We start from the raw sequence: 22,675 nt of genomic DNA, 5'->3' as shown, positions 1-22,675 counted from the left end.
ACGGAGCCGTCAGACATTAATAACACACGATGTAATGACTACAGAGACGTGGTTCGTTAGAGAGCTTTTATTATTGGTCTCGCCTATCTCTTTCATTATAAACACTTCCTCTACGCCTCTCACACATCAATACGCCACTTAAGACAAGTAGCTTGTAAACATTTGAAAAAGCATCAAACAAATAGAAAACTGGACAGAACAAAGCATGAACTGTGTCATTTCTTTTTAAAATGATTTTACATTTCAAGATGAAGGAAAAACATCATCAGAAGATAGAAATTAAGAAATATGCAAACGACAAGTCCTAGAAGACTTGATGGAGGAAATTTTCAGATGGGCTTTGGGGTTATTATCCAGCTATTTAACAGTTTTTCATCAAAGTTGCTGCAAAAATGCAATATAAGTTACCAATTCTATTGGGCTCTACTATAAATTCAAATAAATAAATATTGTGTGGTAGTGCCTAATCACAAATCATTGTACTGTATATCATTTGATATATATTGTAAAAGATTAGATTTACCGTATAAAATACGAAGTGCATAATTTCATCCTCCCTTTGGGAAAATATACATTTCTGAGTAAGCAAATGTCAACATTTCATCAAAGAAGAAATTTGAGTCATAGAAAAGCGACAGAATCCAATACTACAGGAACCCCGAAAATTTAAGTGCAAACGTTCCATCACAACATCTGCATGTACAATATCAACACTATATCAAAACACTTACGTATAAAACATAGACTTAGATTTCTTCCCATAAGGCTTTGACCCCCCCAAAATAGCCAATGCCACCCTGGAGCAGCCGCCTGCCAAATCCACAAGAGGAAAACAACATAAAGAAACACATGCACAAAGAGAACATTAAATCAGAAAACCCACAATAGCAGAGGTCGAACTATCTGGCCGTTACAAAAATAGAAATGAATCATAAAATTCTATTTGTGTTACAGGAAAATTAAAGGAGATTACACAAAACATAATAAACTGTTTTTTAATATATATATATATATATATATCTACTTTCTGAGTTAACTTGTTATCACAAACATTTATAAGCAGGTTGGAAAGAGATATGGCTGCCGACTCCAAAACATGGCCTGATTAGATTTACATGTTCTGCATATTAACCCATGTTGCCGTCTGTATGTACAGACATGCATCCCAAAGAACAGTCCTGCAGCACATCAGCTGTGGCAGACCACATGAGCTGCAGTGCACTCGCACACCAAACATCCCCTGGGAGGTTTTACTCCAAACTTCTGGAGCTCTGGTTTGGTCTGCACAAAGATATGGCATAAAAACAAACAGGAACGCTGTCGTATACTGTTAGTTCTATGATGTTAGCATTAAATGAACTCCATTCACTTTTGGGAGATAAACTTGGGATTGGCTGTGGTAAGGCACCGTATATCAATGTGGCGGACTGCAAATGTCTGTTAGTTGAGTAGAAATGAGCATGAGTTTCCCCCTACAAGATTCGCTGGTCATATCCCTGGGTTAGAAAGGGACACTTAGTTAAGAAACACTTAAGCGTGTTCTGTCCAAGTATCATGTAAACAAGTGTACAATTTCCACATGTAATAGCACAGAAAAGTGGGATCTACCTCTCGAGTCTGTGTCAGACTTATGGCTTCAAAGTCATTTACATAAACAGGTGTAAACTTTTCATGGCTGATAATCTAGAGGAGTTGAGGGGTTTTAGGGCAAGAAAGGTGCTTCAATGTTCCAGAAGGTTTCTACAGTCCTCAGGATTAAAGGTTGATGTACTTCAGATGGCTAAGGCTAGGCAAAGCTTAAGACTAGACTGCTAAGAGTCTAGCCACTAAGATTTGGAGGTTCAGTCGGAGATAAAATAACTGCACGGACGCTGCAAGCAACATCAGTCAAAGCCCATTCATTAACCACAAAGAAAACGGAGCTGACCTGTGGACAGTCAACAGCGTTTGAAGAGCTAGTGTGATTTTACTTCATGAGGTCTGGCTTTAGTTCAAATTGTACTTTAAGGAATAATTCAACATTTTAGGAAATACACTTATTTGCTTTCCTGCAAAAAGTTACATGAGAAGAACGATACCACTCTCCCGTCTGTATGGTAAAGCCGGTTACCTTAGCTTAGCAGTGGAAAACAGCTAGCCTGGCTCTGTCCAAAGGCAACAAAATTCACCTAAAAACGCCTCGAAAGCTCACTAATTAACATGCTATATCTCGTCAAGCGTAAAAACAACAGGTCGAGGTTGTACGGGTGTGCTGGAACAATTTCTTGGCCAGGCTGAGACTCCAGGAAGTCACTGCTCCCAGCCAAGAAAAAGTATGGCACATAAAACGGTTAATTGATGTTTTTACACTTTGGCTTTTGTACGGATTAAACACACGGTATATAACATGTTAATTAGTGAACTTCAGAGGTGCTGGTAGGCAGATTTTGTAACATTTGGTCAGAGCCAGGCTAGCTGTTTCCCCCTGTTTCCAGTCTTTATGCTAAGCTAAGCAGCTGCTGGCTACATATTTACTGTACAGTAAAACTGGTAAAAACTGGAAAGAAGTGTCTCCAACATGATGGCTGCCTATAACAATGTAGAGTTGCAGAAACAAATGCAGGATTTGTGTGTTGTTGCTTGCAGTGTCGATGCACAGAAAGGGTTATGGCTTCACTGTCTTTCATTCCCACCTGAAAGCTTACCGGCTGGAGGCAGACCAGGCCACACTGGCTTTCGGGGCTATTCTACGGTATATATGCATTACAACAGTTACATAGAGACATGATTCAAGGTGCAGCTCGGATTATGGCCACATGTCACGATAAGACAGTCAAGGTAAAAGTCCTGTTGGATATGGCTATAGTCAGCCACCATTCCAGAGCAGCACACAGTACACACTCAGCCAGGCGAGGCGAGGTTGAGAGCTGGGGAAAAGAGAAGAGAGTTGCAGGTAAAACATGCACATTATCAAGTTAAAGCACTACCCTTCAACGAGAGTAAACGTTAAGGACAGAGCACAAAAAGGAGCAGAATCATTGTCAGCAGAGGAGAAAACAGGTTAGAAACTGATTACATAAAATGTGTCTTTTTTGGCAGTAACACTGTTGCTAGAAGATAAGAGGGAAATTCTATAAAAGGAAAGATTCAGATATCTGCAATCCCACTGGTCTGTGTGTCCAAATATGAAGCAGATTGTCGCTGCTGAGGGTCCAATCCACATGCACCAACTGTTGCCATGGAAATTCCTCCCTCCTTTGAATTGTTGTGACTGAGGGTCCCAAAAAGCCAGACAAAACGAATCCATAAGTGCATAAGGAACAATGGCATCAGTGTGTATGAGTACAGGATATCATGCGCAGGGTGTAAATGCTCTGCAACAAACTGAAGGTGTTAGCCTCATCCATCAAACCTGGGCTGCCAGCATCTCTCCAGATCCTCCCTCTACACGTCCGTCTGTAGTGTCAGTCCTGCGGCAGTGAACGTTAAAGCACCGGCGTGATGAGGAATGGCAATGACAGAGCTCCCACATAATTGTCCTGGATGTGGGAGCAGGAGTGGGGAAGGTGTCTGGCTGTTTGGGTCCAAATACGGCGATGCTGTGGGGGGTTCATCCTATGTCTTCTGAGGGTCTGGGGAAATGGGACCGGGCGTGTTGGTCCCATCCATACTGTGTACAGGGATCTGGAACTGAGGGGTGAGGACCGATGGAAACTGGAAGAGAGCAGAATGGAGTGTTAGGACACTACAAATACAGACATACAGACAAATAAAGAGTAATGAAATGATACTAGATGAGAGCAGAAAGAAGGTATATACTCGAAATGTACTGACTTGGAAAAGGTGGGCTCCCTGGCGTCGTGTGGCTGGGCTGAGGGGAGCGACCGGACTGAGCGTGCTCCAGAAGTGGATGTTGGACAGCAGAGGACTGGGAGTCAGCAACAGAGTGGGAGTCTGAGGAGGAAGATAAACAAGACGGACTCAATGTTTAGCATTAGCGCCCCAGCGATACAACAGCATGGTCGATATCGGCTGATTTTACATTTTCACAGATACATTGTACCAGCACATATGTAAGATAAGTCATGAAACATTGCAATAAAGAAAAGCCAAAGATATGTTCGCTAGCTAACTAGCTGCATCCATAAAAATGGCAACAAGCGTGGTGAGATCAACAGCAGCTCAGTCAGATTATCGTTGTATGTCTCCTACTGTTTCTTTGTCCCTTTCACGCTTCACATTCACATGCAAATCTGAAATTTCTCAAGGAAGAAAGTCAGGGATGATTCGGCCCTGATCTGCCCCTTAACAGAAACACTTCTGGATTCTCCAGATACACACAGTTCATAGGTAAGTGTGGGAACAATGCTTCTCACATTGCAGCTGCTTGTCTATGCTTACTGGTTGGTAAAGAGCAAGAATATATGACCCTTAAAGTGCTTAAATATATACCATGGCTCACACGGTTGACAGCTCACAAGAACTGACAGAAGAGAGAACCCACAGAGAGGAACTCATTCACTGACTGATTATTATCTCAGAATTCATGAATTCTTTTCTGAATTAATGAGATACCTCAAAATCCTGCAAGAAGCTCTCACCTGCACAGAGTACAGTTGCTGCTGCTAATCAGCCTGACCCTCCAACAGTGCTTCATGATTTCAAGTACGGGGTCAATACAGGTGAGGTGTCTAAGGCATTAGTTACATGCCAAATTATGTCGGGGCGGGACACACGTGCTTCCATGAAATCGAGCTCTCAGGTAAATGACAGCTTCTCTAGGGATTTTTCGATATCTCATTCATTCAGAAAAACAAGGCAGATTTCTTTCCATTAAAACCTCTCTCAGAATTCTGAGATAATAATCTTGTTAATTCAGGAAAACAGGGCAAACATTTTTTTCTCAAGTGAATGCATTATGCATCCGTACACAGTCATGCTGTCTGCATCACTGGGAACAATTAAACGCCACACAAACGAGACCAAACGACCAGGCATCACAGATTACTGCTGCACTGCTGCCACCTGCTGGTCAGGATCAGTGTGCTGGAGGACATCTGTGCAATGTCAATTCTGGGTTCGGTCCAGTTAAGACATCGATGCTTGTCTATTGGTGTCTTTTCTATTTGAACACAGTCTGTGATGCAAACAACAGATTACTTAGTTACTAAATCATTTCAACACATTATGGAACATCCTCAACACACTCTGGATTAACAAAGACTGTAGACACAAAATGTATGACTTTATGAAGATGCAGCATGAAAAAATCTAATCAACAAACCTATTACATTACTTTTAGTGTTTGAACTATGATGAAACAATATGCCTACTTGGAACATTTCTTGATGGATGGCTAATGCAGAGTGCGAAATACACTTCATTATAAATTCAGTATAGAAATTAGATTTGTATTCATCTAATTCTGCAGCAATTGATGGGGCATGAATTGATCTATGGCACACTGAGTGCCAAGCAGATCACTTTCAAGGGACTCTGCCTTGGTTTTATCTTGTGGGAGCCCGGAGGAAATGAATAAAAAACAAAGAACGACACAATACAAGTCAATGTAACGATATTCAGTAGATACATGACATTATCTAAGCAAAACCAAACTCAGAGACATCAAAACAAGCTAGTTCAGGCTCAGTGGCAGCTCATATACAATGTGTTTGTAATGAGTAAATGCTCTCTTCAAAATAACGTTGTCACGATACCAGAATTTATAACTTTGATACAATACTTGTATAAAAAAACGATACTCAATACCTCTTTTGATACCACGGCAAAAAGAAAAAAAAGTCCAGGGACACATTTGTTTTTTTAAATAAACCACCTGTGCTGGTACAGAAAAACACATTTGTGATTTTACTATTCTCAGCCGCATAATGCAAACACTGCTATCCCTGAGCGGGCCCCTTCCCTACAGCACAAAGCAGGTGAAAAATAACATCTTTCATAGTGAGGGTACTAAATCATTTCAAACGCACAATGAGATTTAACAGACGACTTTAGAACACTGGACACAGATTAAAGCGTCACAACCGCCGTCAAGGTGCTGCGACGTCCATGCTAGCGGGAGCTGTCCACGGTACTCCGTATTTGACTCCTCCTCATTACTCATTGTGGCACAGTGCAGGATTTCATTATCAAAATGACTCAGATTGTTACACAACTGTACTGTGAAGACAGATAGACCAAGCTTTTCCTTTAAGGCCAACATTTATTTATTTATTTTTTTTTTTAAATCGGTTTCTCAAACAGAGCAAAGATTACATCAATTGTGAGAGTTCATTACTAGGACTACAGTATCAGTTTTCTTACAGCGTGTTTATTTTCAGCACTCAGGGTGGCCAGCCTGTGCCATGGTGCTTCTCAGGTATGTTTTAATTAGTTTCAATTTTTGGCATTGACACGGGAAGTAAAACCAGGCATTAGAAAAACCATCAACTGATGTTGTGTGTGATGCAGACTGGCAGCAGAGAGAGAGAGAGAGAGAGAGAGAGCTCATGTGGACGAGCGAGAGAGAGGGAGCGTGCAAATATGGACAGAAGTGTCAACGTGACATAAAAACTTTCTTTCAGCATGACGCCTAATGTTACTCTACAGTTGTGGTTTATCAGTGAAGTGTATGAACTACACTGCAGACTGGAGTCTCTGTTATCAGTGTTATATCCGCTCGTCTCTATGAAACGTCTGTATCCTCACTGCGCTGCATTATTAGAAACTAGGATGAACTGGTGGCGGCTCACTTCTCTCGCCCTGTCCAGGCGCCGTCTCTCCCTCTTCATCTCCTTCAGTTCTCGTGCATTAGTTCCTGTTGTTGACTGTGCAGTTGCTGTGGCTGCTTTGACGTACAGTATGTTGGTGTTTAAGTCTGCTGTAGTGTAAAACCTTCCCAAATTGTTGTAAACTGTTGTTAATAACTACGAGATATAAGTTATCCTGGCCATTCATTATCCATTAATACAAAAAACATGAAAATCGCACATCATTTAGTCTGGCTCTCTTTGGGCTACCTGGCTCTACCGAGGCTGGATAACTGGTATCACGAAGCTGGTTATTCACTGGTTCAGTTCACTCTAGGTTTTCCAATCCAGCTATGAGCACCTTCACATGAAAGAGGCAGAGTTCTTAACTGAAGCCAATCACAAGAAATATAATCTGATTATTTGATATCTAATAAGAGGAAATAAGGGGTTATTGCGGCAGCAAAAAGTCATAATTAGATATAGATATTATCACACAGCTAGACCAGAACAAGGATCAACAGAAGAGGTACAGATAATAACCAAATTTTTTAAAAGGCTAAAAATAAGTATGGGAATAATTCTGTAGGCCTTATAAAATGCCAACTGTAGTTAATAATTAAGTAGTCTACAGTGAGTAAAGAAAATTAATGGATGACATTTCTGCTCTTCTGTCTGTGCTTAACAAACCATTACTGACCGCAATGTCGGGTTTAGAATTTACTGGGCACAAATTAACAATGTGTTGATATTTTTTTCTAATAAAAAGGCTACAGTGGGCATATTTTATCAATCATCGTATTTCATTTCATCGTCTCTTAGATGTCTAGAAAGATTTAATATTGACAAAGTGCTGCCACCCCACACCTTCACCAGTTTTACTGCACATCATGCATCTTTCATACTGCTACCAAGTTACCAATTTTTAGGCTAATATTTATTTTATACTTGAAACTGTCTTATTACTTGTAGAAATGTTTTGCTTAAATGTGTTTTTGCCTAAATAAGATGTACTTTTGCACTACCAAATGAGGAAGAATCCACGCTCTCACCTGTAGCATTGCTGGTGTGAGAGAGGCAGTAGGTAGAGAGGGGCTGCAGAGGTTCATGGGGGAGAAGTCAGAGGTGGTGACCAGCAGAGTTGGCGGGCTGATCTGCAGGATTTTCGGTGGCTTGCGTGTCTTTCCTGAGCTCTGAGTGCTGACTGTGGTGCTGCTGCTCACTGAGGATGAACTGGTTTCAGCATCCACCAAACTGGTCTCATCTCCAGACAAACCAATGCCACTGTCCACCTGGTGGACAAGATAACAGACCGATAACGATTTCTACACGTTTCATTAATAAATTTTTTGATTTCATTACTTTTGCCTTACACTTGTTACACCCTAGGATATCTGGGTCAATACAAGAGGTATGTGTGCAGCAGGCACCTGTTTCAGCGAAAAATGCTCTAAAAACCCATTGAACACTTTGTGCTCAGTTCCAAACAGCTGCTGAACATAGTGGAGCATTTAGCAGCTAAAGAGCCAGATACTTCCTTCAGGAGCTGCTGGAGGCCTGAGACTGAAGGAGACTGAACCTTACAGCCTTACAGTGTGTTTGCAACTAACTGCTACCGGATAATATGTTGTATGTATCAGGTTGTAGCCTATGTAAAGTTTTGTTGACAGCTTGTTCCTGCTGCTCCCAAGAGGCCAAAAAATCTGTTAGTGCAGGTTTAAAGTTTTGAAAAAAAAACAAAAAAACCCAACAACAACAAAAACATCTAATCAACACAACAGAGTTCAATACTCAAAAGCTGAGCCAATCCACTTCATCAGGACTGTGTGGGTGTGTTTTGATCAGATTTGATTGACAGTGATCTGGCAACGTTAGCAAACAACCTCACAACTGTCATCAGAGCCTGATTCAATTAAATATGTTGCTTAACTCTGACTGGTGCACAAAAGTATGTGACATCATGTGGGATTCATTCAAAATGAAGTCTCACCCACCTCAAAACAGTGAGAAGAAATAAATGACCAAAACTGTTCTAACTTTGGCTGAACATTTTTTTGTTCATGTCCGACCCCATAGGTTATAGTAAAAAGGTGTTTGAGAAAACTAGTTTTCAGGGCCTTTAAACATGAATTTTCCTGTTATTTCTTCAATTATTTTACAAGCACTGTGCGGGATGTGTTTGTATGTGTACTAGCCTTCTCCCGTGCCAGAGCATCTGTGGGCTGAGAAGATCCGGACTCGATGTCGCTGTCAATCACCAGCTCCTGGGAGGAGTCAGGCACTAGGCTTGGGGACGGGCTGGCCGAGGTCAGGTCCGGTAGGCTGAACGTTGGTTCCGATGGGCGGATGTGTTCAAATGAGTAGACGGACTGGGACGGCAAGGAGGAGTGTGTGCTGATGTCTTCGGCCCGCGGGGGGGGGGCTTGCAGAGGATCCAAGTGGTTGGACATCAGGGTCGGCTCTATGGCAACCTGAGGAGGAGGCGGTGCTGGTGCTGGCTTTGGAGGGGTGTTTCCAAACTTTATGACAGATGGCAAAGCAGTTGGCTGTTGTGGCTGAGGCAACTGCTCCTGGCTCTGGGATGTGGCAGTGAGACCTCTCTTGTCAGCCATCTTCTCTGCTGGGTTCTCGATTTTGATGGACTTGAAGAGCTGGCGTCCATTTTGCAGCGAGTTGAGGGTAAAGGAGGTGTACAGGCCCGAGTGGATGTAGTCGTTACGGTTTGACTGCTTGGTGCTGGAGCCCAGAGCTGCTGTACTACCTCCTACCTTGGCGCGTTCACCAGCCTCACCCTCCTGTAGGGTGCTGTCTCCCCTCTTCAATAGGGGAGGGATGCCTCCAGCACCCACATCCCCGCCCTCTGTTCGGGTAGCAACATCTCCTTTCAGGATGTCAGGATAGGACACAAAGCGATAGACAAACTTCTGACCATTCACCTTCTTTATGATGTTCTGTAAGACACAGAAAAGCAATTGCAGAACAAGATATGTTAGTTTATACTCTTGGTGAATAAATTAAAAAGTACATCATTATCGTCTAGGCAGAAAGCACACAGTGAGAACAGAAACAAGACTTTCCCCTCACGTAATATGCCTCTACCAAAGAGGTACTAAGAGTAGAAAAAATACCAGAGTGAGACCACAGACAGAAAAGCCTTGTGCGTGGGACAGCTCTGTCCTTCCTGTCTGTACCAAACCAGCAGCCACTAATGCTGCAGCCAAACATACCAGAGCAGCCCTGCCCAGAACGCCCACACGGTCAGGCTGGGCTTCTGCCAAACCACAAGCAGAGTGGGAGACAGACAGCACTCTCCCCCTCTTCCACATGTCACTGAGCAGTGGACTTTAACTATTCTGAGATGCAATTAACTTGTGTTTTGCTATTTGCTGCTGCACTCTTTGGTGCAGCCGTCTGGAGGAAACAGTCCCCTCCAGTCTCCAGCTGCTGCTTCAAAACGTGTGGTTATGCAACTTAGGAATCACGTAAATGGTTTAATTATGACTGACAATTAAACATCTGATCTCATACATATCAGGATATCATTCGTTTTTATTTTTTGGAACCCGGATGTGGGGCAAAAATAATAGGGTGCTCAAGCGCCTCTGCACCATTAGAGCTGAACATCTGTGCCTAGTTCATTGCATTCAGTGTCAATAGTAATACTAGATCTTCAAAAACATCTCAAAAAGAAAGCAGGAATATTCTGTAAATGTGACGCAACATTTTGTTGTTTACCGAAAAATTTGGCAAATGTTAATTTCACTTCTTCTAATGTGCGCATTTGAAAAGTTATTGCTCCTTAAACAGGGGGGATGCTGAGCTTCCAGACCACGGTCTGAAAGCTGCAGTAGGAACAGTTAACGCTATGCTACAGTACCTCATTAAGCAGATCATATGATTCTAAAAAATATTTCAAATACTAGTCATAGTGATAAACTACTCTTAATAGCTTTTTACTTGCAAAGCTTTTATTGCACTTTCAATAACGAGACTTTACTCGCTAAACCACGATGCTACAATGGCAGAGGGCTCAACATCAGACGTTCACAGCTGGGAAGGCTGTAATCGGTCAGATGTCTGACGAAGTTGAAGGACAACACATGCTTATGGTTTGGGTCAGGGTTAGGCAGGTTAGGGAGTATCTGGGAGTTAGTGAGGGAGTGTGTCCAATCAGGTTTCCTGTGGGAACGACACACACCACACACACCACAATGTGGTGGCTGGCATCAGCTGGCTGATGGTTCACCCAATATTGGTCTTGTTGTTATAGCATAGTTATTGTGTTATGTAAACACACTTAAACACCAAAAGGCCGAGGCATAAAATACAGTGCAGCGACTTTCTATCACCTACAACCAACGGCTTCTACAAGAGAGAAGATGTGTTTACCTTGTCGTAGTAGTATCTGAGAGCCCTGCTGAGTTTGTCATAGTTCATGTTGGGCTTGTTCTTGCGGGCTCCCCACAGCCGGGCCACCTCCTCTGCCTGCAGCAGTTTGAACTCCCCTTCCTCATTGGTCCAACAGATCAGCTGCTCATTACTGGAATCTAAAAGGAGCTGGAGAAGGAACTGCCACAGGGTGACAGAGTTGTCCATGTCTCTCACTGAAAAAAAACAAAAAAACAACAGAAGTTAAAGAGGAGAAAATCATCAGGCTCATGAACCACAGAAATGCTGCTCGCAGCATAACAATATGGGGCTCCATAAACATATGGAAAATGTCACCCTTGGGCGCACTACTGTAAGTCGGTTCAATAAGTTCAGTTTATTCTGACAGTTACTCTTGTTGTTCTTGTTGTATCCATTTTGCTCTGACTTTCATCCTTCATCTGTACAACCAAAGAAGGGGGAAGCCCCAGCATACAGTATGTGCTCGAATAGCAGCACACAGAAGCAAGATCGAATGCAGTATGTGTGTCAGTATTAACACTCTGCTATGCACATTACAAGAAAGTGCTATACTTTAACTTTACGAGCACACAATCTGATCCCAATTGGAAAGTACTGATCTTAGAAACCTCTCAAACCACATAGTCTGTTGGATACCTAAAAGTATGGGCAGAAATTTAACAACAAAGGAATAAGAGGCTGTTTTACAGGACCATGTGCACCACCTGGTACAAACGCTGTTCCCTCATGTGGTTTCCACCTTCCAGGAAGATAATGCCATACATCCTGCTGAATAAATTCAAGCGTGGTTTCATGGATGAAGTCAAACACCTTCAATGCCATTCCCTTTATGGGACTTTCTGGAGCCCAGAGTGTAAAGTAGACCTCCACCTTCTTCATCCGTTGGTGAGCTGGAGTGGATATTAAAGACTAGTGGTCTCCGTAAAGTGCTTTCTGCCTGAACTTTCCAAGAACGGAGGCTGTTAGACAGTAAAGACTGGCACTATTCTTGTTACATCAATGATACTGAAATACTGTCATACATCTAGATGTGGTGTCACATTGTTCATGTTAAGCCAATTTCTCAGAAATAAGAAAATTACACCTAATCATTAATTATAAATACCCAGTTTTCCTTTTAAGGACCTACTGTATAAAATGTGACACTTGCGATAATTTTGCATAATCGTTATATTCCATTATTTATATGTTGATATTTTGTAATACTTGCTTCGTTGTTGTTGTTGTTACAACCACAGCGTGCTTGTTAAGCTAATAGCGAATTGTTACGAACAAGCTAAAACAAAAGCTGTCTGTATGTAACAGTACGTAACTGTTTATCTTAGTTTGCCACATATCTCAAAATCTGACAAATTCTTGAGACAAACCAGCCCCTCCTCTCTCTACCAGTGGCACCTGCAGGCAGTGAATCACAGCAGCAGCAGCAGGGGGAGGACTGATACTGACTGATGTCTGACTTATTCATTCTTTCTAAACTTCACTCAGTATTTTGATGTCAGGATGACATGATTTGCAATGTTATCCACAGTATAGTGAAAATAATAATACTGTATTATCATTACTACAGCTCCAAATAATTTCACAAAGAACCTTTAATGGCACTTGACTATGTTCACCTACAGCAGGTGTTCTACATTACATGAACTGGGTAGATACTGCAGACCTGCCAATAGTCTACAATTTTTCCTATAGAATTTTTACTGGAGAAATTTAAAATGGATGTATGTGATTATAACCTACATATTTCATTATGCAGCCCTACTGGGATCTTTGTTTGCTATTGCTCTGCCCGTTGTCCGGCTGCAAATGTGCTGTGATTACATTACAGCGACCCATCTCCACCAACGGGAGACTGCGGTGGAGAGAGTCAGCAGCTTCAGGTTCCTCGGGGTCCACATCAGCGAGGACCTGACCTGACTCACCACACCGACACCATCACAAAGACAGCGAGAAAATGGATCTTCTTCCTCCGCAGGCTGAGGAGGCTCAACATGGACTCCAGGATACTTTGCAACTTCTACAGGTGCACCACTGAGAGTATCCTGACTGGCTGCCGCCTGGTATGGCAGTTGCACCGCCCTCAACCGAAAGGCTCTACAGAGGGTGGTGAAAACTGCTCAGCACATCACCAGGACAGAGCTGCCATCCGTGGAGGACCTCTACACCCAGCAGCGCAGGAAGAAGGCCAACAGGATCATCAGAGACCCCAACCACCCCAGCCACAAGCTGTTCTGCCAGATCCAGACTGTAAGGACAGGTGGTCTAACAAACAGCTGACTTTTTTGATGCGCTGCCAGGCTAGCAATGTACACTCTCGGACAGTCTGACGGTGTGTCCATGGGTGACTCGAAAAGTGCAGCTGCAGGCAACCGGTAAGCTACGCTGTGTCTCTCTGAAGTGTGACGAGCGACGGTAGCGCGAAGGTGGCCGTGGGTGGAGAGAAACAAAATACTGGAAGAAACGCTGATCCTGCTTTTGATTTCGAAGCTCGAATTAGAAAAGTGGTTGCCACTGATGGCAACCTGGCAACCGTTACTGTCGAGCACTGCTTTATACATATTTATTACTACCTGTTTTTAACCTACACGTCACGGTATATTTACATTACTGCACAACCTGTTTACATTAGTTTATAGCCTTCATTTTACTATTACTGTACACCTGTCTACCACTGTATTTTATTCTATTCTACTTTATATTTCATATTATATTTTATTCCTATATTTTAGCTGCTGCACTATGTATGTCTTAGATTCTAATAAGATTTTACTTGACGTTTTTTCTGTACTTGTAAGAACATTGTTGGGGGAGAGCTAAGAATTTAATTGTCAACGGCTGCTTCACTGTAATTGCTGTGTATATGACATTAAAGGACTTGACGTTACCCTCAGCTAAGGTGCAAACCCCATCTGTCATTTTCTTTGATATTTTTGAGTGGCTTTCCTGCAGTCTGTGCATGTTTCTTCTGCGTGACAGCCTTTGTTGAGGTTAAAGTTCATAAACATCAGTGGTGCACCCACACAGGTGTTTTCACTTTGGCTGATTAGACCTCCTCTCAGGAGTGTGCGGGCGTGTACAGAATGGGCTTCATTGATATGTCCCTTACTTATGTGTTGTACCTGAATGGGACACCATTTGATTGTTTTAGGTAGCCTATATGATATTTTGTGACCTCAACAAACTGCACCCAGTTTGAATCTGAAAAGAGGCCCAACCGACTGAATAATGAAAACACCAGATTTACATATGAGCTGATACAACACTTCAATCTAATCCATTACCTCTACAGACCAGTGTAGACTTCAGACTATTAGTAAAGTCTCCTTAAAACACTGAGAAAAATGTACCTTTCCCCATAAGAAAACTTGAACGTTCCACAAAGAGAAATCAACATTTTTTGCAGATTTCCTTCACACCCCAATCACCAGCATGGGTAACTGTTGCATCCTACTTGAGTGTCTCAAGTCAACCTAAACCTGTGCATTAATTACAATCCTTCCTGGCTGTCGCCTCAACCGGGTGCACCAACATAATTACACGTTGTCCACAGAAAAGTGACAGGTTCCTCTTTTCACCAGATAAAAACAGATGGTCAATGGGAGAGTTCATGCTGTGACTGACACTGAGAGTGAGGTATAAATGTATATAGTGAGGGTGGACATTATAGACACATCTAACACTACGTAACTATTAAGTGTCTCACAGAGAGTAGGGCCACCCTTTGTGTTCAGAACAGCTTCAGCGCTCCTTGTCCTGCTGGCTCTCTGCATCCTGACAGCCTGCAGTTGTTTGCGAGATGAAAGAGGAGGAAACCTACTTCCCATGAAGGTTCAGTGGTGTTTAGATCTGGTGGTTGGGGAGGCCATGAACAAAGAGTCTGACAATCCTGAGAGTTCTAGGTTTGTGGATGCAGTTTATCCGTGTTTAGTATAAATTATCATAATATTTACAGTATAACAACCCAATTTTCTTCTGCTTCCTATTTCACCTGTTGTTGTACATCAAAAAACCTGTGCTTTCCGTGTGATATTTGCGTGACAGTGAGCTGCTGTAACAAAAGCGTTTCCCCTCGGGGATCAATAAAGGATTTCTGATTCTGATTCATATTGTGATTATATTGACAGATATTACAATATGATTCACAATTAGTGAGAATTATTAATTTTTTGCATCACAATTTTAATTTTGACTGAAGAAAACTATTAAAATCATGATGATGTGACATTTGTTGGTCTGTTCCAAACAAACATGTTTTCTTACACCTGGAGAACTGGATCTGTAGGCCGGGGTGTCTCTGCAGCACTTCATTGTAAAGCTGTTCTGTCACACATTTTACAGCTTCTGCGATTTGAATATTGCACTTGGCCATATTGCGATTTCGTTAATATTTCGATTAATTGTGCAGCCCTATTTTTTTATGTACATTACGGAAAATATAAAAATAGTTTCCAACAAAAACCTTTTTTATTTAAACCTGCAATAACTGTTTTTTTTTTTTTGGCCACTTGAGGACAGCGGAAACAAACTGTGAATGCAACACTGACATATCGCATTTTAAGTTGATACGGTGAACTTGTTAGCAAACGGTTGCTTATTTACACATCCAGCAGTTACGGAGAAACATTGTAATTCATTTGGAGTGGTGTTTCTGCTGAATATAAGTCCAATATTCACTCTCCTTTTTAGTTGTTTGGGGGTTTTTTTTGCCACTACCAAGTCACTGAAGTCGATACCCAGCCCTATAGATCACTAACTCTGTTGTTGTTTTGTGCTCCTTACACCAGCGTGCTGTTCTAGAAAGGAGGCAAAACGCCCAGACGTCTTAGAGAAACCTTGATATGAGTAAACTTCCAAGCTGTTCCACAAAGGCAACTCAGACCTAATGTAAAGAGACTCATTTAAGCTTGGGCTGATAGCTGCATTTTCACAATTTAAGAAATACTCCTGAGATGTTGAGTGCAGATCAGATCAGAGACATAGTGCAGACAAGTTTTGTTGCAGGGGTTTCCACCAGGAAACTGGTTAGCAGAGGTGGTAAGCTGGGATCAAGGCATCCCTCTAGAGGTACTGCACCCAGAGTATGCCAGCTGAATGCACCCCAAAAAATTACACCTCCCCCACCAGCGTGTATATTTATAATCATGAACGAAAGATCTTATATTCGCAGCATTCTTCCATCAAGGTAAAATACGCTGACACGTCAGACCAGGTGACCAAAATCTTTGGGGCATTTAGGAGAGGTACCCTCTGTGGTTGTCAGCTGGCGTGACCCCATAGAGGAAAGAGTGTGGTGCGCTGGTACTTGTACCACAGAACTGCACTGTGATGTTAACTGTTACGCTGCAGCCTGAACAATACTTGTTATGGCCCGAGCCACTGAACGTCACCAGTGCTCCTCTATGAAGGGCTGCCTCCCACATGGCAGACGTTCTGATGAGGTGTCGTGTGTTCTGGTCCAGTTATTGTGCACATTTGACACGGAAAAGCCCAGAAACTCTGCTCGTCTTGGTGATGTACATACTGGCCGTCTGTCATCCACAATCATGCTTCTATTCAAAGTCCATTAGATCACGCTTAGAGCCCACTCTCGATAATCTGTTCACATGCAGTGCAGGTGTGGAAATGGAGTTGCACACACAAGTTTATGCAGTGATGCACACAAATGTCAGGGAGGGCCCACTACTTCGGCAAGGGAAGGGTTTCAATTTTTCTACAGGAAAAGTGCATTGAGAAAACTTATAAATAAGACTGAATTGAACTGGTGCTTAGTCTAATATTCCTGCAATTCACACCCCAACTTCTGAGGATTTCTCATATTGCTTTGAAGAGCCACATACAAAGTTATTGTCACTAAGTTAATAATGACTGGTATGTGTCGCTGGATTTTACATGTAGTATCTTTGCTGCTATTTTGTCCACTCCATGTTACAGGCTGAATGTGACTTGTGCTGTGGCTGTCAACAAGTGTGTGTGTGTGTGTGTGTGTGTGTGTGTGTGTGTAGCTTCTTATGGGGACGAGTAAATCTGCCCTGACTCATCCAGACCTGCTGCGTTGGAGACACACACACACACACACAATCTGTCCAAAACTGTCATGTTAAAACCGCTGATAACGGGGCAAAAATAGGACAGTGTCAAAACTGCTGCCAGGGAAAAAGATGATTACCAATGGACGTTATGTAACGTCTGACATTAGCAGCAAACGTTATCTACGGGGCACTGAGATAACGTCAGCTAGGTCAGATCAGTCATATAACATGGGTTATTCATGCGCTATAAACGCTGGGACTGGAGTGACTGGTTTCTGCTGTCTGGTGGCCAGGCACCCACACAGTGCAAAATAAAAGACCACTTGTTGATGAACAACGTTAACGTTAGTTTCATTACCGTCAACACAGGCTACCAGTTATTTCCCGGCAGTTTAAAGTCGCAGTGTGGAGCTCAAATGCTACTGCCGTGTTAGCATGCGTGTAAACAATCGAGCAGACAAACAAATCAAGGTATTAACGTTAGTTTGCTAAATGTAAGTTAGCCGTTAGCTAGCTTCACGTTAGCTTGCCTGCTAACATTACCTCGCTCGTAGAGCCCGCTGAATTTCCGAGTCGTCGAGCCGCGTCGAAATATTCCCAAAACATAGCTGGAAAGCTTTCTATTGTGCTACACCTCAGGAAACAAGTTTCAAACTGTGTGTCAAGGAAATATCTGAGCATAAAATACATTAAACTGCCTTTGGCTTATACTGACGCTATAGCCTTCGAACAGGAAAATATGTTGCATTTGGAGTTCCTCGTACACCTCACAATCGAGACCTGTCGCACCTCAAAGTGCGTTTGCTGGGACAAAATAAGTCGGGCTTTGTGTGTTGGTAGCTGTTGTTTTTTAATGTAGAAATTATGCAGCAAATAGTTTCTTTGAGCTGCGATGCGAAGGTGAGAATTATGCTATAGTGTTCAGCATTTTAGTGTTATTAGTATTAACATTATCACACTATCTAAAAAACAGTGACAAATCAGAGAAATGGAACATTTAAATTAAGATTCTCACAGAATATGAAAGGTTATGCAATATACGTAACCTTCACGTTTTATTCGCTAATGTGGCTTGATGTTCTAGTTTAAACGTCACATCTCAGCGCCTTCTGTGAGAGAAAACTACCACCTGTTTGCTCGTTTGTGTATGTCATTCAAAATTCCGATACTTTCGAAAGCACAAAAATGTGTCACTAAAGTTGCTGAGATCACTTCCTCTCTTGTTTCTCGGGTTTATTATTTTGTTGTTGCCTTAACACACAGTTGCACATTTCCTCCAAATAAAAATAGCAGTGCGTGATAGTGTAAGCTTGTGGTTTACTACGTGTTGCTACAATCTTTGTTTTCTGCATATCCCAGCATGCATTGGCCCAGAAGAAGGGTCACCAGTCTGTTTAAGGGGTATCACAAACATTAGGTAAATCCCTTTTTCTATATTTGATGCAAAACATTTACTGGAATTGTACCGTAACTCAATAAGTCACAAACTCACTCTTTCACATTTAGCAGCCTGCAGGTTGTCCACAAGGAGGAGCTGTTCGGTTATTGGCAGACAACCGTCTGGAGGAAAGGAGAATAATAGCTGCAGCAGCTTAGACCTGCTGATGTGCACATTAATGTTGCCTCTTACAGGTAAAGTAAATCATAGTGCAATTGGAAGTACAGGTTTAACACTGCAGCTGTTTTCTTTCATATAGTGGCTATTTTTCTTGTATTATATTTAAAGTCTGTGTAAAGGAAATTCAGAAATTAGTTTCTAAACACATTATATATGTTAGAAATGTATTGCTTAAAACATATTACAAAGACTGTGAACTATGTAGTACTGAACTGTGGAGTTAGACCATTAAACAGTTTTTCACCATTTTTCTGTTCTGGATTTTTTGGGCGGGGCTGAAATCATGGCTCGATGACGCACTGGAGCCACCGAGCCTGGCCCCTCCCCTAACGCTATATAATAACTAGAGCGCATTAGCATCAGTGGTCCGCACTCAATTGTGAGTTACAGTCATCACCGTTAGTTACAGCTTACAGGTTGCTAGCAAGCTATGCCTTCCTCCCACCAATGCATATTCCCTGGATGAATAATTTACAAAACAGCGGTCTCCTTATTCAAATTCAAGAAGAGGTGGATTGATTTTGTGAAGAGCCACCTTGATGGAGAGCTGAGGATCACCACCAGCACCCCTCTCTGCAGTGAACATTTTACACCTGATAGTTTTACAAACTAGACAACTGGGATTCACTGATAAACCCGCTGTTACCACTGGTGAATGGGGCCGAACCGACTATCTCCCACCCCGGCCTTCATCTCCCGCCCCGGTCTTCATCCTCCTGACCGGACCGACTATCTCCCACCCCAGCCTTCATCTCCCGCCCTGGTCTTCATCCTCCTGACCGGACCGACTATCTCCCGCCCCAGCCTTCATCTCCCGCCCCGGTCTTCATCCTCCTGACCGGACCGACTATCTCCCGCCCGGCCTTCATCTCCGCCCGGTCTTCATCCTCCTGACCGACCGACTATCTCCCGCCCCAGCCTTCATCTCCCGCCCCGGTCTTCATCCTCCTGACCGGACCGACTATCTCCCGCCCCAGCCTTCATCTCCCGCCCCGGCCTTCATCCTCCTGACCGGACCGACTATCTCCCGTCCTGGCCTTCATCCTCCCGTCCTGCCGACAACTGGTGTCATCGTCGGCAGTACGTGCCCACCAATAAGTGTAAATTGTCTTGTGTGCTTATGTTATAATTACAGTAGGTGGTCCACAGTATCTCTGCTAAATTTTGCAACCCCGTAACGTGACATCATTTTCATGTAAGCTAGCTAACGTTAGTGCATGTAATGTTAATCCATCGGTAAATACACTGCTAATCCACGATAGATGGGTATTATTTATGCGCATCAACATAGCTATGGCAAGGAATTATATGCAGATCGGAATGGCAAACATTGACCAAGGGAGACGTGCCTTGCCGGGAGGGTGTAAAATTAGCTAACCAAAAGCAGGTGATTATTTGGCTTTGCAGTGTATAATTACGAACCTTCCAGCCACATTGGCGGGTAACGATAGTTTTTAATAGTGCAAGGTAAAAAAAAAAAAGGCCGGAGCATCAGCTGCGAAGTGAAAATATTCAATAAATTGAGAGAGAAAGACATGGAGAGACAGAGAGAGAGTTTGATTTAAATTGCTCAAAGCAGGTTCAAAATTTGAGTTGTCGTGTAAATTTTTGCATGCATACATGTTATCATGTCATTTCAAAATTAAAGCTATTCCTCAGCTGTTAGTATCCCCCACAATGGAAAAGGGAGGGGGGTTATGAGTAACTGGAAAACTGGTATCCAGTTTTACCAGGTTGTCTTTTATTTATATGCATCAGTATGTTTGACTTATTAGACAAGTATTTACAACTGTTATCTGTTCACAAAGCAGTCCCTTCCAACCACAAGAGAGACAGAGTGCCAGTGTGACAACATGTAGAAAGTCACCAGAGAAGCTGGATGTCAGACAGACCACTTTGTGGGAAAAAGGACTGCGGTCACACAATTGTCTAAAAGAACACTAAGCAACAGGAAGAATACAGGTATGTTGAGAGGTCAAGTTCTTAGTTTGCATGCAAGTCATCATCTCCACTGTACTATTCTGGCCATTACTCAAAATTTTGTTATTTGGGTAATATATACATTACATTAGGCCTGTTGCGATAATTACATTATTGACTTATTGTATGATATATGAACATAATAGTAAAGACTTGACAAGTGTTTTCCTGCCTCAGTCCATCCCTGCACTAGAGCCCCACCAGCCTCCATTTAAAAAAAGTAAGTTGTAACACACATACAAACATATCATTACTCAAAAACTGATTGACAGCTGTCCAAGACTTCTATGAAATGTATTAAAGGTGTATTGAACAAACAATTACAATTTAAGACTTTAAATTTAAATGGGAGGTTTAAAGCCTGTGTACTCCCCATCTTCATCCAGGTAATCCTGGATACGGAGGTATGACAACCCTGTTGTGCTTTCCCAGGTATCCCCAGCACCAGGAAGCAAAACATCTGTAGGCCAGGTAGTGAGCACGACTGTAATGACACAATAACAACAAAATGTCATGTCATGTGGCAATTTTATATTTATCTATGTTTGTTTTGGGTAGGTGGTCAGTTGTTTTTGTTTAGTTTTTTCAGTGAATTTCCACGACTATAGAGCAACATTTTCAGAATGATTATCCCATTAATGCATGTTACTAACTCTACATTTTTTCTCTCCCGTAGTTTTGTGCTGTCTCGTCTCTCTCTTGCGGGACACTTTCAGCAGGTATTTCTGCCTCCGGCAAGAAGTCTGGATCTGTGATTGCTGGAACAGTGCTGCTGTGTCTATTGTGGAGAGGAGGTGTTGTGCCTCAGATTCTACTTAGTGGGCATCACCTATATATATATATATATATATATATATATATATATATATATATATATATATATATATATATATATATACATACATAAGCAGTGTGACTTGAGGTTCTTGAATCCTAAACCTTACCGTTTTTTTTTAAAGACAGGCATACCATTTGATCAACACAAATGTAATTTCTAGACATTCAAAATAAAAATAAATATTTATTGTCTAACTTACACAGCTCTTTCCTTCATCTCCAGTGGCCCATGGTCTGCCTGGTAGGTGTTCAGGGTATTTTGCAGGGAGTAGGGGTTCAGGCAGACAGGCTCAAGGCCTGGATAAAGAGTCCCGCACCATGGCTCTTCAGGAAGCTCTCCATATCTATTCTGAACCTGTTGGAGTATGTGTTATAAAGTGTTTTAGTGTACTGGTTGTGTATTCATACTTTAAATGATCATTGTGGAAGATACATTTGTTTATCTTTACATACAGCATTCAGGTCTTTGCAGCAGACATTCTGATCCTCTGTGGGCATTGTCCTGCATTCTCCACAGGTGCACCTGTACAATACAGTTTAATTCACTGTGACTAAAGATATTGTCAATCATTTGAGTTGTCAATTCCATATTATGAACAACCGCACATAAAAGTGATCTGGACAGTTTAGAGCATATTCTGTTGCTCAGCTTGTGTGTTTTGCAATGATGATATTCAGCAATCCACACTAAAGCAGTCAGAAGACCTGCGACCATGTGTAGCTGAAGATGGGTTTCAAATGAAAGGAAAAACCAAGTGTCTTATGTGGAGTCAGACCACCACTAGGCTCCAGAACAGCTTCAGTGCTACTCTGGATCCACAGATATTCCCTCATATATATAATTGGTGGTGGAGAGCATTGTCTTACACATTAGTCCAAAATCTTAATATTTTAATATGCAACATAACTAAAACCATGATGGCTGTTAGTTTGATCTCTGACAGACAAATTATAATAATAAAAAGAATCTTCTAAAGTGGCAACATGTGTTTTATTCTGTTATTTATTGATAGCCTAATTTTATGTGGCTATTCATGCTAGCTATGCTAGTAACATATTGCTAACTTGAAAAT

General features: G+C 42.1%; 1 protein-coding gene and 1 long non-coding RNA gene across 4 annotated transcripts; one reads left to right on the top strand and one right to left on the bottom strand.

The window, feature by feature from the left end:
- Nucleotides 1-52: 52 nt before the first annotated feature.
- Nucleotides 53-17,950, bottom strand: elk4 (ETS transcription factor ELK4). Of its 2 annotated transcripts, XM_044174866.1 has the most exons (6): nucleotides 17,711-17,945; nucleotides 11,118-11,332; nucleotides 8,924-9,679; nucleotides 7,781-8,020; nucleotides 3,814-3,933; nucleotides 53-3,693 (listed from the first exon to the last, which is right to left on the bottom strand). In XM_044174866.1, exons 2-6 carry the CDS (start codon nucleotides 11,322-11,324, stop codon nucleotides 3,595-3,597), a joined length of 1,422 nt encoding a protein of 473 aa, XP_044030801.1. In that variant the 5' UTR covers nucleotides 11,325-11,332; nucleotides 17,711-17,945; the 3' UTR covers nucleotides 53-3,594. The 2 variants fall into 2 exon arrangements, with proteins under 2 accessions (XP_044030801.1, XP_044030810.1); XM_044174875.1 differs by lacking the exon at nucleotides 7,781-8,020 and having other exon boundaries at nucleotides 17,711-17,950.
- On the top strand, nucleotides 15,297-21,135 carry LOC122865922. Of its 2 annotated transcripts, none has more exons than XR_006375569.1 (4): nucleotides 15,297-17,638; nucleotides 18,527-18,584; nucleotides 18,674-18,799; nucleotides 20,597-21,135. It is a non-coding gene; the product is annotated as an uncharacterized LOC122865922 (long non-coding RNA). The 2 variants fall into 2 exon arrangements; XR_006375568.1 differs by having other exon boundaries at nucleotides 20,594-21,135.
- Nucleotides 21,136-22,675: the final 1,540 nt, after the last annotated feature.

The sequence above is a fragment of the Siniperca chuatsi genome, linkage group LG2 (genome assembly GCF_020085105.1).
Source record: "Siniperca chuatsi isolate FFG_IHB_CAS linkage group LG2, ASM2008510v1, whole genome shotgun sequence".
In the NCBI taxonomy this organism is placed as follows: Eukaryota; Metazoa; Chordata; class Actinopteri; order Centrarchiformes; family Sinipercidae; genus Siniperca; species Siniperca chuatsi.
Note: the sequence above shows the minus strand (reverse complement) of the source record. Positions and strands in the feature narration are given on the sequence as shown.

Bases quoted from the DNA above. Each gene is read 5' to 3' on its own strand.
- elk4 (XM_044174866.1), bottom strand. From the start codon at position 11,324: ATGGACAACTCTGTCACCCTGTGGCAGTTCCTTCTCCAGCTCCTTTTA. The intron at 9,680-11,117 runs GTAAACACATCT...TGTGTCTTACAG, and splicing joins TCAGATACTACTACGACAAG to AACATCATAAAGAAGGTGAA. The intron at 3,694-3,813 runs GTCAGTACATTT...GCTCTCTTCCAG, and splicing joins AGGGAGCCCACCTTTTCCAA to TTTCCATCGGTCCTCACCCC.